The sequence below is a fragment of the Schistocerca americana genome, chromosome 2 (genome assembly GCF_021461395.2).
Source record: "Schistocerca americana isolate TAMUIC-IGC-003095 chromosome 2, iqSchAmer2.1, whole genome shotgun sequence".
Classification (NCBI taxonomy): Eukaryota; Metazoa; Arthropoda; class Insecta; order Orthoptera; family Acrididae; genus Schistocerca; species Schistocerca americana.
This window is the reverse complement of record NC_060120.1, coordinates 748,380,317-748,396,141: the sequence shown is the minus strand read 5'-3', so window position 1 is coordinate 748,396,141 and position 15,825 is coordinate 748,380,317. Positions and strand designations below refer to the sequence as shown.

Below are 15,825 nucleotides of genomic sequence, written 5' to 3'. Positions count from 1 at the left end.
TGTTTCACAAAAATGAAACTTTCTGCAGCTGGCTGTGCTGACTAAGTGTCAACAGATCTTTTTCTTTGAGGTAGTTCATAATATTTGAACACAGTTTATGTTCCAAAATCCTGTGCCAAATCAATGATGGTGATACCGGTCTGTAAATCAGCAGATTAATCCTATTTCCTTTCTATAGTATTGGTGTGACTTCTGCAACTTTCCAGTCTTTAGGTATGAATCTTTCATTGATTGAGCAGCTGTATACGATTGTTATATGCACCAGAGCCCTGATGCCAGTCTCTTATGTTATACGCCTGATTTAGGTTTCATGAAGAATGGGATGTCTGCTGCTGCTTCTGACAGTTTATTGCTGGTCTTTGTTTTGCTCCAGCAGTATCTGCAAAAACAGCTGTATTTTTATAGTTTTAAGATGGTGCTTTGGGAAAATGTGACATGCATCCTGCTAGTGATCCTACTTTTAGTTACAAGAATCATGGTATCAGACAACGATTTACAGCAACCCACTTGCAGTAACTGTCTAAATCAAATCTCCTGTGGCTGCAATATTCAAGTTTTTTCAAATCTATAGTTACCGGCTTATAATTGCCAGGGAGTAGACCGCAATCAACCCATTAGCCTTATACTTAGAAATTTAAGCCATCCAACAAGTTGAAAGTTCTTCAACAGCAAGCAATTTTGTAGTTGTGACTGAAGTGTTGTCAACAAACCTATTCTCCTCTGAGAATCACAATATAGTCATTTCAGTTTATCCCACATTTCGTCTTCCGTGGCAACCTTCTGGATACGCATATAATTCGCCAGATGAACGGATAAACTTTTATTTCCTTTTGAGCTATTTATCTTCATTTCATTCTCATATTTCTTAATAATGCAGTTATGTCTTCTAATATTCTATTCCCTAGAGGTTCTCACTGGTGGAAATAAGCTAGACCTGAGATAAGCTATAATGTTTATATGTGTGTTCAAATCATGAAATTAAACAGCACTACCTTTTATTAATTCACAGAAACGAATCTTGTGGCCTTCAACCAGTGGTTCAGGGTGGTTTTAGTTTCTATACTATTATTTATTAATGTTTTTATACAGCGGTCACATCAAGAGAACATTAAAACAGAACAATATATAAGCGCAGAATGTACACAGTAACATGTGTAACTTCCTGAAGATAAGAATACTTTTAACATCTCTAGTGAGCTGTTTCTTTCTCTTTTCCTATAACTGGAGTTATTTGACTGGAAATCCTTACCTGTGAGTTTTCTAGCAAGTTTGAACCAAACATGTGATCTTGCAACACACAATGTGGACCTCCAGGACAAGGTCCAGATGCCTCATGCCTTCGGATAACTTCAAGCCTTTCTTGAAGAACACCAATCTATAAGAAATATATAGATAAATCAGATAGAGAGGTTTAGGAGGTGGATGGAGGAGAGGTTAGGAGGGGTAGGTAGGTAGGTAGATAGGTAGGTAGGGGGGGAGAGGGGTGGGTAGGTAGATAGGTAGGTAGATAGGTAGGTAGGGGGGGAGAGGGGTGGGTAGGTAGATAGGTAGGTAGATAGGTAGGTAGGGGGGGAGAGGGGTGGGTAGGTAGATAGGTAGGTAGATAGGTAGGTAGGGGGGGAGAGGGGTGGGTAGGTAGATAGGTAGGTAGATAGGTAGGTAGGGGGGGAGAGGGGTGGGTAGGTAGATAGGTAGGTAGATAGGTAGGTAGGGGGGGAGAGGGGTGGGTAGGTAGATAGGTAGGTAGATAGGTAGGTAGGGGGGGAGAGGGGTGGGTAGGTAGATAGGTAGGTAGATAGGTAGGTAGGGGGGGAGAGGGGTGGGTAGGTAGATAGGTAGGTAGATAGGTAGGTAGATAGGTAGGTAGGGGTGGAGAGGGGTGGGTAGGTAGATAGGTAGGTAGATAGGTAGGTAGATAGGTAGGTAGGGGGGGAGAGGGGTGGGTAGGTAGATAGGTAGGTAGATAGGTAGGTAGGGGGGGAGAGGGGTGGGTAGGTAGATAGGTAGGTAGGGGGGGAGAGGGGTGGGTAGGTAGATAGGTAGGTAGATAGGTAGGTAGGGGGGGAGAGGGGTGGGTAGGTAGATAGGTAGGTAGATAGGTAGGTAGGGGGGGAGAGGGGTGGGTAGGTAGATAGGTAGGTAGATAGGTAGGTAGGGGGGGAGAGGGGTGGGTAGGTAGATAGGTAGGTAGATAGGTAGGTAGGGGGGGAGAGGGGTGGGTAGGTAGATAGGTAGGTAGATAGGTAGGTAGGGGGGGAGAGGGGTGGGTAGGTAGATAGGTAGGTAGATAGGTAGGTAGGGGGGGAGAGGGGTGGGTAGGTAGATAGGTAGGTAGATAGGTAGGTAGGGGGGGAGAGGGGTGGGTAGGTAGATAGGTAGGTAGATAGGTAGGTAGGTAGGGGGGGAGAGGGGTGGGTAGGTAGATAGGTAGGTAGGTAGGTAGGTAGGGGGGGAGAGGGGTGGGTAGGTAGATAGGTAGGTAGGTAGGTAGGTAGGGGGGGAGAGGGGTGGGTAGGTAGATAGGTAGGTAGGTAGGTAGGTAGGTAGGTAGGTAGGGGGGGAGAGGGGTGGGTAGGTAGATAGGTAGGTAGGTAGGTAGGTAGGTAGGTAGGTAGGTAGGGGGGGAGAGGGGTGGGTAGGTAGATAGGTAGGTAGGTAGGTAGGTAGGTAGGTAGGTAGGTAGGGGGGGAGAGGGGTGGGTAGGTAGATAGGTAGGTAGGTAGGTAGGTAGGTAGGTAGGGGGGGAGAGGGGTGGGTAGGTAGATAGGTAGGTAGGTAGGTAGGTAGGTAGGTAGGTAGGGGGGAGAGGGGTGGGTAGGTAGATAGGTAGGTAGGTAGGTAGGTAGGTAGGTAGGTAGGGGGGAGAGGGGTGGGTAGGTAGATAGGTAGGTAGGTAGGTAGGTAGGTAGGTAGGTAGGTAGGTAGGGGGGGAGAGGGGTGGGTAGGTAGATAGGTAGGTAGGTAGGTAGGTAGGTAGGTAGGTAGGTAGGGGGGAGAGGGGTGGGTAGGTAGATAGGTAGGTAGGTAGGTAGGTAGGTAGGTAGGTAGGTAGGTAGATAGGTAGGTAGGTAGGTAGGGGGGGAGAGGGGTGGGTAGGTAGATAGGTAGGTAGGTAGGTAGGTAGGTAGGTAGGTAGGTAGGTAGATAGGTAGGTAGGTTGGTAGGGGGGGAGAGGGGTGGGTAGGTAGATAGGTAGGTAGGTAGGTAGGTAGGTAGGTAGGGGGGGGAGAGGGGTGGGTAGGTAGATAGGTAGGTAGGTAGGTAGGTAGGGGGGGGGAGAGGGGTGGGTAGGTAGATAGGTAGGTAGGTAGGTAGGTAGGTAGGTAGGGGGGGGGGGGGAGAGGGGTGGGTAGGTAGATAGGTAGGTAGGTAGGGGGGGGGAGAGGGGTGGGTAGGTAGATAGGCAGGTAGGTAGGTAGGTAGGGGGGGGAGAGGGGTGGGTAGGTAGATAGGTAGGTAGGTAGGTAGGTAGGTAGGTAGGTAGGTAGGTAGGTAGGTAGGTAGGTAGGTAGGGGGGAGAGGGGTGGGTAGGTAGATAGGTAGGTAGGTAGGTAGGTAGGTAGGTAGGGGGGGAGAGGGGTGGGTAGGTAGGTAGGTAGGTAGGTAGGTAGGTAGGTAGGTAGGTAGGGGGGGAGAGGGGTGGGTAGGTAGATAGGTAGGTAGGTAGGTAGGTAGGTAGGGGGGGAGAGGGGTGGGTAGGTAGATAGGTAGGTAGGTAGGTAGGTAGGTAGGTAGGGGGGGAGAGGGGTGGGTAGGTAGATAGGTAGGTAGGTAGGGGGGGAGAGGGGTGGGTAGGTAGATAGGTAGGTAGGTAGGTAGGTAGGGGGGAGAGGGGTGGGTAGGTAGATAGGTAGGTAGGTAGGTAGGTAGGGGGGGAGAGGGGTGGGTAGATAGGTAGGGGGGGAGAGGGGTGGGTAGATAGGTAGGGGGGGAGAGGGGTGGGTAGATAGGTAGGGGGGGAGAGGGGTGGGTAGATAGGTAGGGGGGGAGAGGGGTGGGTAGATAGGTAGGGGGGGAGAGGGGTGGGTAGATAGGTAGGGGGGAGAGGGTAGGTAGGGGGGAGAGGGGGGAGGACGTATGGAGGAGAGCGTATGGGAGAGAGGCGGGGAGAGGGGGGGAGAGGGGGGGAGAGGGGGAGAGAGGGGGGAGGAGAGGGGGGAGAGAGGGGGGAGAGAGGGGGGAGAGAGGGGGGAGAGAGGGGGGAGAGAGGGGGGAGAGAGGGGGGAGAGAGGGGGGAGAGAGGGGGGAGAGAGGGGGAGAGAGGGGGAGAGAGGGGGAGAGAGGGGGAGAGAGGGGGAGAGAGGGGGAGAGAGGGGGAGAGGGGAGAGAGGGGGAGAGAGGGGGAGAGAGGGGGAGAGAGGGGGAGAGAGGGGGAGAGAGGGGGAGAGAGGGGGAGAGAGGGGGAGTAGGTAGATAGGTAGGTAGGGGGGGGAGAGGGGTGGGTAGATAGGTAGGGGGGAGAGGGGCGGGTAGATAGGTAGGGGGGAGAGGGGTAGGTAGGGGGGAGAGGGGTAGGTAGGGGGGAGAGGGGTGGGTAGGGGGGAGAGGGGTGGGTAGATAGGTAGGGGGGAGAGGGGTAGGTAGGGGGGAGAGGGGTAGGTAGGGGGGAGAGGGGGGAGGGCGTATGGAGGAGAGCGTATGGGAGAGAGGGGGAGAGAGGGGGAGAGGAGAGAGAGGGAGAGAGGGTTACACTGAGTACAACTATATTTCTAATGTATAATGGGCAGCCAACTGAAAACAAACACCAGCCATGACAGAACCATGGAATGATTCCATTCAAAAGAAATCATTACATACATTAAGACATACATTCATCCCCTGGGAGATGAGACAATCACTTATTGTTTCATAGAACACAGTCGTCCGCTGACAGATTCACAACCGCATCCGCTCTTCCAATTCCTTGGCTGACAAACCAACATCCATGCATGGCAGTCTTGTCAACAAAGATGTGAAAATCACACTGTGAAGTTCTGGGCTGTGCAGAGGATGCTGCTACCGAGACATAGCCTTCGTTCGATTGGCTGTGTGAAGGCAAGCATTATCGTGCAACAGGACGATTCCTTCTGACTGCTTCCCTGGACATTTTTATTTTATGGTGCATTGCTGTTTCTGCGAAGTATCTTCATAGTAATGTGATGATTGTAGCTCCACACTCAAATAACTTGACAAGCAGAGGGCCCTATGGTCAAAGGAAGTCGTCATGATCTTACCAGAACGTTTCCACTATTTACTTTCCAGTTTGCGTTCTGACTACCTGAATGCTGTCAGATGGAATCATCCTGCTGCACAATAATCCTCACACTACCAATCGGACAAAGGCTACACTTCAGGCAGTTAGAATGGGAAACACAGCAACATCCTCCATACAGACAAAGTCTTTCACTATGTGATTTCACACATTTTCTGATCTGAAGAACGCTTGCTTTGATGTCTTTCAGTCGGATGAGGATGTGCAGAGTTGGTGCAGTTGTGGATCCGTCAGCAGCTAACTGCATTCCACAAAACATGAATTTACGGTCCAGTTGCTTAGTGGTATAAATGTTGTAGCACGTGTAGTGATTACTTTTGAATGGAATCATTAAATGGTTCTGTTGTGACGGGTGTTTGGTTTTCGTTTGACTGACCAGCACATCAGCGTTGAAGAAACGATACCACATAACTGACTTCTTGTTGATTGTCAATTTGTAAGCATCCTTTGGTCTAAGAACAATTTTTGTTAGTGTGGGAATGACAAACTTTAATTTTTTACGAGGAAAATGAAGCTGGAAAAATACCACATACATCAAAGACAGGAAAAAAATGGATGTAAATTTCATGAAAATGCAAAGGAATGAAATACCACACACCTGGAGCATAGTAGTATTGGGAAGCAATACTACGTAAAAGCTAAAGTCTACTATGCAGCTAAGAACATTGCTACAGCTTATCACCTATCACTATATGTTTGAAAATAGTTCTCTAGTCATCAATTCGGTACAAAAAAATGGACAGTTCTTCTGAAGACAATCTTTACAAAGGACCAAAATATGTGCTCTGCTGAAAATAACACATGAAAGTGAAGATTTGTTCCTTGGAGTATACATATCCTGTTACAGCAATCCAAAAAAAACTTTGAATCTCACAAAGGGACCTAATGGACTGGCCCTAAACCATTTTCTTTATAACTGTTGCACAGGTCAGCATCAAGGCAGTAGTTTCCTAGCGCAGTATGATGCATTTCTTCAAATTCGTTTTTGAAATTTCAAAGTGCTATTAAGTACAAGTCTTGAGCATGTAGCTGAATGCTTACAGCTAGCCTTGAAATTGTGGAATCACTGGTTCGGTGCTCACTTGCAGCAACTTTTTTCGCATTTTACATTTTTACCTTTAAATTATTCTATATTTTTTATCAAGCTAAAATGTTAGTTACCAATAATGAATAATAACTTATGATAAAAATAACTTACTTTTAATTACTAATCACAAGAAAATGTTAACTGTCTTATTGTGAAATGAAAAGTTATGTATACAAGGTGCGATCAAAAAGTAATTGGAATTTTTTCCATTTCGCATGATTTATAAATCCAATTTACAATTTTTGTTTTCTGTGTGGTACACATGTTCCTGACAACTTATTGTTGACAGGTGATAAATATTTTCAAGTGTTTGGTGAATTTTTAGGTTTTTTTGGGGGGCGGGGGTGATCAAAGAATCTACAGTAAATTTTGCTTGAAAAATGAAATAATAAAGTGCAGCACTGCATTCAAAATGATGACTGCAGCGTTTTGCGAATCTACAAGTAAGACAAGTGCTTACTAATGGTATAAACTTTTCAAAAGGGGTCGAGAAGAAGCTGAACGCGATAACCACGCAGGATGCCCAAGCAATCTGTCACTGATGACAAGGTGGAACAAATAAAGAAAATGGTTCTGGGAAACTAACAAATTAACATCAGAGGTTGCTGATGACATCAGCATTTCCTTTTGCTCATTCCGAGCTATTTTTTCGGACGTTCTAGGCATGAAATGTATGACAGCAAAGTCTGTTCCAAAATTGTTGAATTTCGACCAAAAACAACATCACATAGACATCACTCAGGGATTGCAGAACAAAATCAGAAACAATCCAGAACTTCTAAAGAAGAACACGGGTATACCACGTAGGACATTGAAACCAATGCCCAATCGTCCCATAGGAAACTGCATGAAGCGCCAATACCAAAAAAAGTTCGAGAAGTTCGATCACGTAAAGGTTATTCTCACTGCTTTCTTTGATTACAATGGGATAGTGCATCACGAGTTCCTGCCTTACGGTCTTAAGGTCAATAGGGAATACTACCTGAAGGTTATACGCCGTTCATGTGAAGCAATCTGAAGAAAATGACCAGAACTGTGGCAAAACCACTCATGTAAATTGCTTCACGATAATGCTCCCTCACACCTCAATGCTTGTTAGTTATTTTTTAGCAACAAAAAACAAAGCCATTATATTGCCTTAACAACCATATTTGCCAGACATTGGCTCCTGCAACTTCTTTCTATTTTCACAGTCTGAAGAGAGCCACAAAAGGACATCATTTTGTCACCACTGACGAGATAAAAACAGAATCACTGAAGGAGCTGATCATCATAACAAAATGGAAACTCCAGAAGTGCTTTTAAGATTAGAAAAAGCATAGGCACAAGCATATTATATCTGGGAGGATTACTCTGAAGGGGACAAATTTGATACTGATGACAGATAAATCAAGATTCTTTTAGGGGGGGGGGGGGGGGGGGGGGGGGGGGGGGACACCGTGTTACTTTTTGACCACACCTCTTATAAGCACTACTGCTCCAGATTCCAGTTTCTAGACAAAAAATTTTCACATACTAGACAAACTGACTTAGGGAAACAGCGACCATATTTTAAATTTTTTTTATACATTGTTAACACCTACCCCGCATGTTTGGTTAATTTCATATTCAAATAGTTATCACTGTGCATGGAAATTAGTCTGAATTGTGACTTAGTTTTATAGTCTTTTACTACTCCCATTTTTTCTTTTTGAACAGATCGGAAAATTACTTTGTAACAAGTCAAAACCACAACTGATGCCATTTTTGCGACCCTAGGCTGAAATATATAACATAAAATATTTTATTTTCTGTGATTCTCGAGTTTCTCCCGGCATATTTGATAATCAAAATATCCACGGGTGTGCTGCCGGTCTATAGTGTCCAACGGGCACAATATTTGCAGTGGTTGGGCGGAGAGCACGTATTTCGAAAAAATGGGTACTCAAGAGTGGCAGATTCAACGTCTATCTGCCCAACCACTGCAGCACAACCTGTTGAGATGGATGAAGTCACGACGGCGGAGGTAGGCACTGCGTTTATTCCATACACAGGCGCACTCTCTGGGAAAAATCGCTCGCATTCTGAAGAAACACCGGGTCGGAACTGTTTTTTGTCATCCAAATAAAACTCGTGCACTGGTGGGGAGCGCCAAAGATAACCTCGGTTTGAGGAAGGCCGGCGTGTACCAGGTTCCGTGTCAATGTGGCAAGTCGTATATTGGGCAGATGATGCGTACCGTCGAGGATCGATGCCGTGAACACCAGAGGCACACTCGACTGATGTATCCGAGCAAGTCGGCGCTCGCTGAACATTGTTTGTCGGAAAATCACGCCTTGGAGTATGACCGCACGAGGATTCTGGTACAGACGTCGAGATACTGGGACAGCGTTGTTAGAGAGGCCATCGAAATTCGCACCAATGACGACCTCATAAACCGTGACTGTGGCTATAATCTTAGCAAGGCTTGGGAACCAGCGATCGGGTTAATCAAGAGTAAATCGAGCAAACATATAGTTGTGACGACCACGGCGGACAGAGCCATTACACCGAAGTCATCTCAGACGCCGTCGCAATCTGTTCCACCGCCCGACCGTGGCGCGGGGCGCGGACGGCGGAGGGAGCGCGGCGTGGGCGGAGGGTATTTAAATCGGCCGCCGCCGCGACCGAACCCAGTTCCCTCTGAGCAGCCATAGCGTACGGATCTCCGTGCCGGCACGTTCACAGGAGCTCAGTCCGTCAGTTCACCTGATGATGGCAACATGTATGATCGCCGAAATATTGTGCCCGTTGGACACTATAGACCGGCAACACACCCGTGGATATTTTCATTATTTTATTTTCTATTTGGCATTTCACATATTTGAACTGAATTTTAATTTAGAGTGAATTCTTGCAATTAACAATTAAAAATAAACAAATATGAATCAAAGTTTTGATGAAAATTTGATAATAAATATAGACATCAAACAAAAATTAAAACAATATTTGTACTAGTGAGAATCAACTGTAACACTGTCATTTCAAGACTAGACCACTATGCATTCAGCTATAGATGGCTCTTTTAAATATACTTAAATGATTTTTACTAAGGGGACACCGTTGCGAATGGGCTTCAAACAATCCATTTTTAAAACCTTGTTTCATGCTCCAATTATTTGGCTACAAAATGCCATTTGTTTCATCCAAATATGACAACTAGCTTCATAGTTATTAATTTTTAGTGATGCATGGTAACGAAGTGTCATGCCCACTTTTTCTACGTCTTGCTGAGCAGTGACTGCAACATAGCAGTTATTTGTGTTCCACATATACTCTTATTTCAGTTGCAAGAGAGAATTATTGTTCCAATGTTTCCCAGCTTGTCTGCATTACTGACTACCATTTGTCAACTCTAATCTTTGTTGTTTATCTTTTAGTGACACAAATTCTAGTGTGCTTTCGTGGAAAGTTATAAGCAGAATGGGTACGAAAAGGAAGTTTGGGTAAGTCCAGCTTTCATGGAAATGAAAAAAAAAAAAAAATCATGAAACTGCTAGTTATGAACAGAGGAAATAAAATAATATTGAAGGTGAAGTCAGCCCAAGTGTCAGTGTTTCAAGTTAAAAGGCTAAATACTTCCTGTTTTCTGAGTGCCTCTCAAATGCATGACAAAGGAATATGTCATGTGAACAGTGTTTCTCCTCCTACTGCCACAAAAATTCTGATTTTCATGAAGTTATTGTGTGAACTTGAAGAAAACATACTTGCTGTTAAGACTGTAGTGGAAACATCAGTTTGCATGAAGCTGTGGGGAAAACCAAGGGAAATGTTTGTAATCTAATTCTAAAATGTCTGGAATGTAAATTTACAGCCAATACAATGTCTTCTCATATAACCAGAAGCAGACACTATGAAAACAACATACAATAAAACACTTTTTTAACATACAATAAGTGTGCGCATTTAGATCAATTGGAAAAGGGCAAAATTCAGGTGCAGTAGTGAACAGCCCCCCTCCCCCTCCCTGATGCTTACAACAAGACTATTGTGCTGTTGTGGCTGAGGTGTGTCTGCAAGGCTGACAGCAGCAACAAAAGTTCAACTGAATGACCTAGCCACAGGAATATTGCTGCTGGTTTTGATGGCAGTTGGCAGAAACTTGGGCATATATCCCTAAACAGTATTATGTCAGCTGCTACTTCTGATGCTGGAAAGGTTCTGGATACTGAAATAGTTATTTCTGCAACATATGTCGCAAAAATCCCAATACCCAAGGACTATAATGAATCTAGTGGAGTCGTGAAAGTGGCTGGTGGTAACATTTTCAGAATGTCTAAGCAGTCAAGATGTGCTGTATACAGAGGGGGAGAGTAAGGCCTATCGGAAAGTGATTGAAGAGAAACCATATGGGACTACAATCAAAATTAATAAAATTTAGAGTAGAGGGCACGTACATGAATGGAATCACGACTTCTGAAGTTACATAAAGGAAAACAAACCTGCCAACTTTTACAATTCATCCACAAAATTTACGGAAATTGCAGCATTTTACAGTTTTAAAGATGGAAAAGTATCATTTTACAACTTTGCAGATAAAAATTCGATAATCACCCCATTTCCGTCAAAGGCTCCGCAAGTTCTACATTCTGCTCCATTTGTTCGTCATGATTTAACCCATAATCTTTGACAATGTGTGGATTTCATTCCACGTGTGTGTGTGTGTGTGTGTGTGTGTGTGTGTGTGTGTGTGTGTGTGTGTGTGTTTTACCATGTGCATAATCTTTGTTCATGTGGGTGGTGTCATGTTCATTTACTGGTTTAAGACTTTGTGTGGTTTGATATGTTTCAATGAAGTGTTTAAAAGCCTTGAGCGTTTATGTTGTAATTTGATGTGACATTCAGTGATCAAGGTTCCTTTAGATATTTCAGTACAAATCAAGACTTTGTTCTCCGACATTTTCATACACTATATTCCTATTTTAGGATTCATGAATAAATCCAAGAAGGCATTTAAAAAAATCATATTCTATTGATTTTCCGTGCATACTAAAAATCAAGAAAGGGAGAAAAATTTGCTTATGCACGCTACGTGGTTGCACACGGTGGAAGAAATGATTTAAGAAATGTAAGTGATTTAAGTTATGTTAAATCGAAGGAAGATAACAAGAAAATCAACGCCTTTTTTGCGAAGTCTGGAAACATTGCCAAAGACTTAATTAGGGCCAAGTGTGTGTCTACTTCCTTTTTTGTGGAACACAATGTGCCTTAAGTGCGGCTGATCATGCTGGTGCTTTATTTGAGATTATGTTTCCCAAATTAGAGTTGCAAAGAAATATAGCTGTGGCCACACGTAAATGACACGCACTGTAAGTAAAATGGCAAAAAATGCATCATCCGAAGTTAAGTGCCTTCAGAACAGATGGTTTTCGTTGGCAAGAGATGGAAGCAATCATACAAATAACAAGTTGTATCCTGTTTTGTTACATTATATTCCATGGGAATAAGAAGCGAGCACTGTGCTATCCACACCAGCGTCAGACAGGTTCTCAACAGGACAAAACATAGGTAACCTGATGTTATCACAGGTGAATTCTCATAACATACCAATTGAAAACTGTGCAGCTTTCTGCTCTGACAATGCTCCTGTTATGATAGGACACAAAAATGGGGTTTCAGCAGTTCTGAGGGAAGTTCAACCGGATATTGCCATCATAGGTTGCATTTGCCACTTTATTTATCTAGCAGCTGAAAACAGGGCTGGAGGAGGTGGACGAGAGCCTTGTTGATGTATTTTATTTCTTAGACAAGAGTGTGAAAAGAAAATAGTGCCTTCAGAAATTGTACAATAAACTGGCAAAGAAAATTCTGAATTATGTACGTAGCAGGTGGTTATCTTCTGGTAGATGTTTGAATATATTACTGGACCAGTGGGATCCACTTCTTTCTTCAAGGAGGAAGTAATATTATGTAACTAAAACATTTCCACAAGCTTGACATCTTTCAGAATATGTAGAGTTGAACAAAATGGATCCAAAGAGTATGAGAAGAAGAGAATTATTGATTCTGCTACTGTACATGCCCCTAAAGAATAGCATATTCTTCCACACGATAAATCCATCCTAAAAAGTAAGACTTGTACTACAACATGTGAGGGAAAATTGTTTATGTTCCTGCCCTCAAACTTTTGCAATTTCCTTCATATGACTATTCCTGTATTTGACAAATTGAATATTGTCAAAAGCTCCTCACTGCTTTAAGTTGAGTACAACTCTATTCAAAATCAAATAAGTGGTGATAAGTTAGTTACTGGCATCAGACTTTGAACATAATGAATGATCTGCAAGATACAGATAAATCCATTTTCTTTTCACCACTTAGAAACTACTTTTGTACTGCCTGTGACTCCATCCCCAACAAGTTTCCACTCAAAGATGATGTGTTAGAGCATGATCAAGTTGCAGGTTATATAAAATTTAAGATGTACAGTTTTCTTCCATTCGTTTTTCTTGGAAAAGTTTCCTATCATGTTATGCAAGGAAGATTGGTTGGTTGGTTGGGTGGAGAAGGGACCAAATTACTTGGTCATCAGTCCCTCTGACCTTAGGTTAACTAAAGCCGATAAAATCCCACATTAGGAGAGGGAACTACAATGTCCATAAAATAATAGGGAAAGAAGGAAAAGGGCGGAAGAAGAGGTGAAGGAAAGAAAGTGACTAATCAAAGGGGCGGGAAGGAAGAAGCACAGGAGACAAGACAGACGCTCAAGACATAACAGACCCCATAAGAAAAGGAGTGGGAAGGCAGAGGGCCGGGGTGAACCACCAAGCCCAGTTGAAGCCAATCCAGTCGGGGCGAAGGAGGGGAGCAAGAGGGCCTGCTATACCCTCCACTCACCGGTAAGGTGGCAGGTCCCTCCCTTAAATAAAGCGATAAAAACCCTCATCACGAATAAGACATAAAATGAGATCCACCACTGAGGCACTGTCAGCCAACACCAGGGGTAGCGAGTCTGGAAAACAAAGTCCATCGTAGGGTGGCTAAGTTGGAGCAGTCCAATAAGATGTGAGCCATAGTCAACATCGATCCACAATAACAGAGAGGGAGGTCCTCACGTCGGAGGAGATAACCGTGAGTCAAAAAAGTATGGCCGATGCGGAGCCGGCATAGGACAACAAGAGGCCTTACGAGAGGCCCGTAAAGGAGGACCGCCATAAGATTTTTAGAATCCTTCATTGCCCTGAGCTTGCTCGGCGAAGAAAGAGTGCGCCATTCTGCATCCCAAAGGCCCAAAACCTGACGGCGTAATGCCGAGTGAAGGTCTATTTCCAGAATGCCAATAGGAAGAGATGGCCTGGTAGTAGCTAATTTAGCCAGTTGATCGGCAAGTTCATTGTCAGGAATCCCAACATGGCCTAGGGTCCAAATGAAAACCACTGAGCATCCACATTGAGCGAGAAGAGAAAGGGAGTCCTGGATAATGATGACCAATGGGTGGTGAGGGAAGCACTGGCCAATAGTGTGCAAACCAGTCAATGAGTCACTGCAGATAGCGAAGGATAGTCCTGAGCAGGAGCGAATATGGTCCAGTGCGCGAAAGATTGCTACCAATTCTGCAGTAAAAGCACTACAGCCGTCTGGCAAGGAATGAAGTTCTGTGCTTCGCGCGCAGGTGTAAGCAAAACCAGTGCGGCCAGCAACAATGGAGCCATCAGTATAGATCACTGCTGAACCCTGGAACGAACTGAGGAGACAGTAGAATTGGTGGCGAAGAGCCATTGGAGGGACAGAATCCTTTGAATCAATTGAGAGATCAAGACAGAGCTGCAGCCGAGAGACGCACCAGAGACGGGTACGTCCGTGAAAAGAGGAGAGAGGCGGTAAAGGGAGTTGCTGGAGCTCAGAAAAGAGCGACTGAATGCGGACAGCCATGGTAAGCTCACATCGTGGCCGCTACTGCGGCAGGGTGATCTCCGTGTCTGTATAAAGGGGACCATAATTAGATGCTTTGGGGCACAGCGAATGCGGAGCGCATAAGATATCAGCTGTTACTGGCGCAGAACTCACAGTGGTGGAATCCCCAACTCTATGAGATGGCCAAGTACGGGGCTAGTCCGAAAAGCATCAGTCGCAAGTCGGACCCCACAGTGGTGGATGGGGCCTAGTATCTGCAGCATTGAAGGCGACACAGAACCATAGACAGGGCTTCCATAGTCTAAGATAGACTAGACCAACGCTTGATACAATCACTAGAGAGCAGAGCGGTCTGCACCCCAGTTGGTATTGCACAGACACCCAAGAACATTGAGATGGGACCAGCACGTCCTCTTCAGCTGGCGAAGATGAGGGAGCCATGTCAACCGGGCATCGATGACCAGACCCAAGAAGTGATGGGTGTCCACCACCTTGAGGGGCTGGCCATCGAGGAACAGTTCCTGATCAGATGCGCCAAGTTATCCACCGTAGAGCGCCCACAGCGAAAACCACTGAGTCGATGACAAAAGGTTGCGGGATTCAAGGATCCCAAACAGCCGCTGACTCACCATGCAGTCAAGGAGCTTGCAGAGGGTGTTAGTAAGGCTAATTGGACGGTAGCTATCCAACTGAAGAGGCGGCTTCCCTGGCTTCAACACCAGAACAACAATGCTTTCCTGCCAATGGGTAGGAAAGACTCCCTCACTACACAGACGGTTGAAGGGGGTCAGTATATGATGATGGCCAGCCACCTATAAGTGCTGGAGCATTTGTATCCGATCTGGTCCAGGAGCCAGGTCAGGACAAAGGGCGAGGGCACTGCCAAATTCCCACTCACTGAATGGGGCATTATATGGCTCCAAGCAGCGAGAAACAAAAGACAAAGGCAGTCGTTCTGAACGCTCCTTCAGGAGAAGGAACGTGGGCAGATACTGAGCCGATGCTGAAGCTTGAGCAAAATATTCTGCTACAAACTCCAGATTGGTAAGGACAACACCATGCACAGATATTTCTGCAACCCCAGTGGGAGGATGGTGGCCAAATATTCGCCCGAGTTTCGCTCAGACTTGTGAAGAGGGGGTGTGGGGGTCCTATGGCAGCTACATATCGTTCCCAGCAAATCCGTTTCTGAAATTTGATTAGGTAGCAGGCTGGGGCACAAAGTCGTTTAAAGACCAGGAGAAGAGCAGTAAAAGGGTGCCGCTTGAAGTGTTGAAGAGCACGGCGGCAGTCTTTCAAGGCTGCAGCAATTTCCGGAGTCCACCAAGGGACCATCTTCCGGGGGAGGGGGGGAACCTGAGGAAGAAGGGGTTGCTGAAAAAATGGCTCTGAGCACTATGCAACTTAACTTCTGAGGTCATCAGTCACCTAGAACTTAGAACTAATTAAACCTAACTAACCTAAGGACATCACACACATCCATGCCCGAGGCAGGATTCGAACCTGTGACCGTAGCAGTCGCGCGGTTCCAGACTGGAGCGCCTAGAACCGCTCAGCCACTCTGGCCGGCAAGGGGTTGCTGAAACAGCTGCTGAAAGGATGGCGCCAGTCAAAG

The 15,825-nt window shown here is 45.4% G+C and overlaps 1 protein-coding gene across 1 annotated transcript in view; it reads right to left on the bottom strand.

Annotated features, from left to right (window-relative positions):
- LOC124594923 (chromodomain-helicase-DNA-binding protein 7) overlaps positions 1–15,825 on the bottom strand; it is a 310,905-nt gene that overhangs the window by 246,149 nt on the left and 48,931 nt on the right. Inside the window, exon 4 of the mRNA XM_047133415.1 lies at positions 1,250–1,375. Coding sequence (XP_046989371.1) covers positions 1,250–1,375 — 126 coding nt within the window. The remainder of the gene's footprint in view (positions 1–1,249; positions 1,376–15,825) is intronic.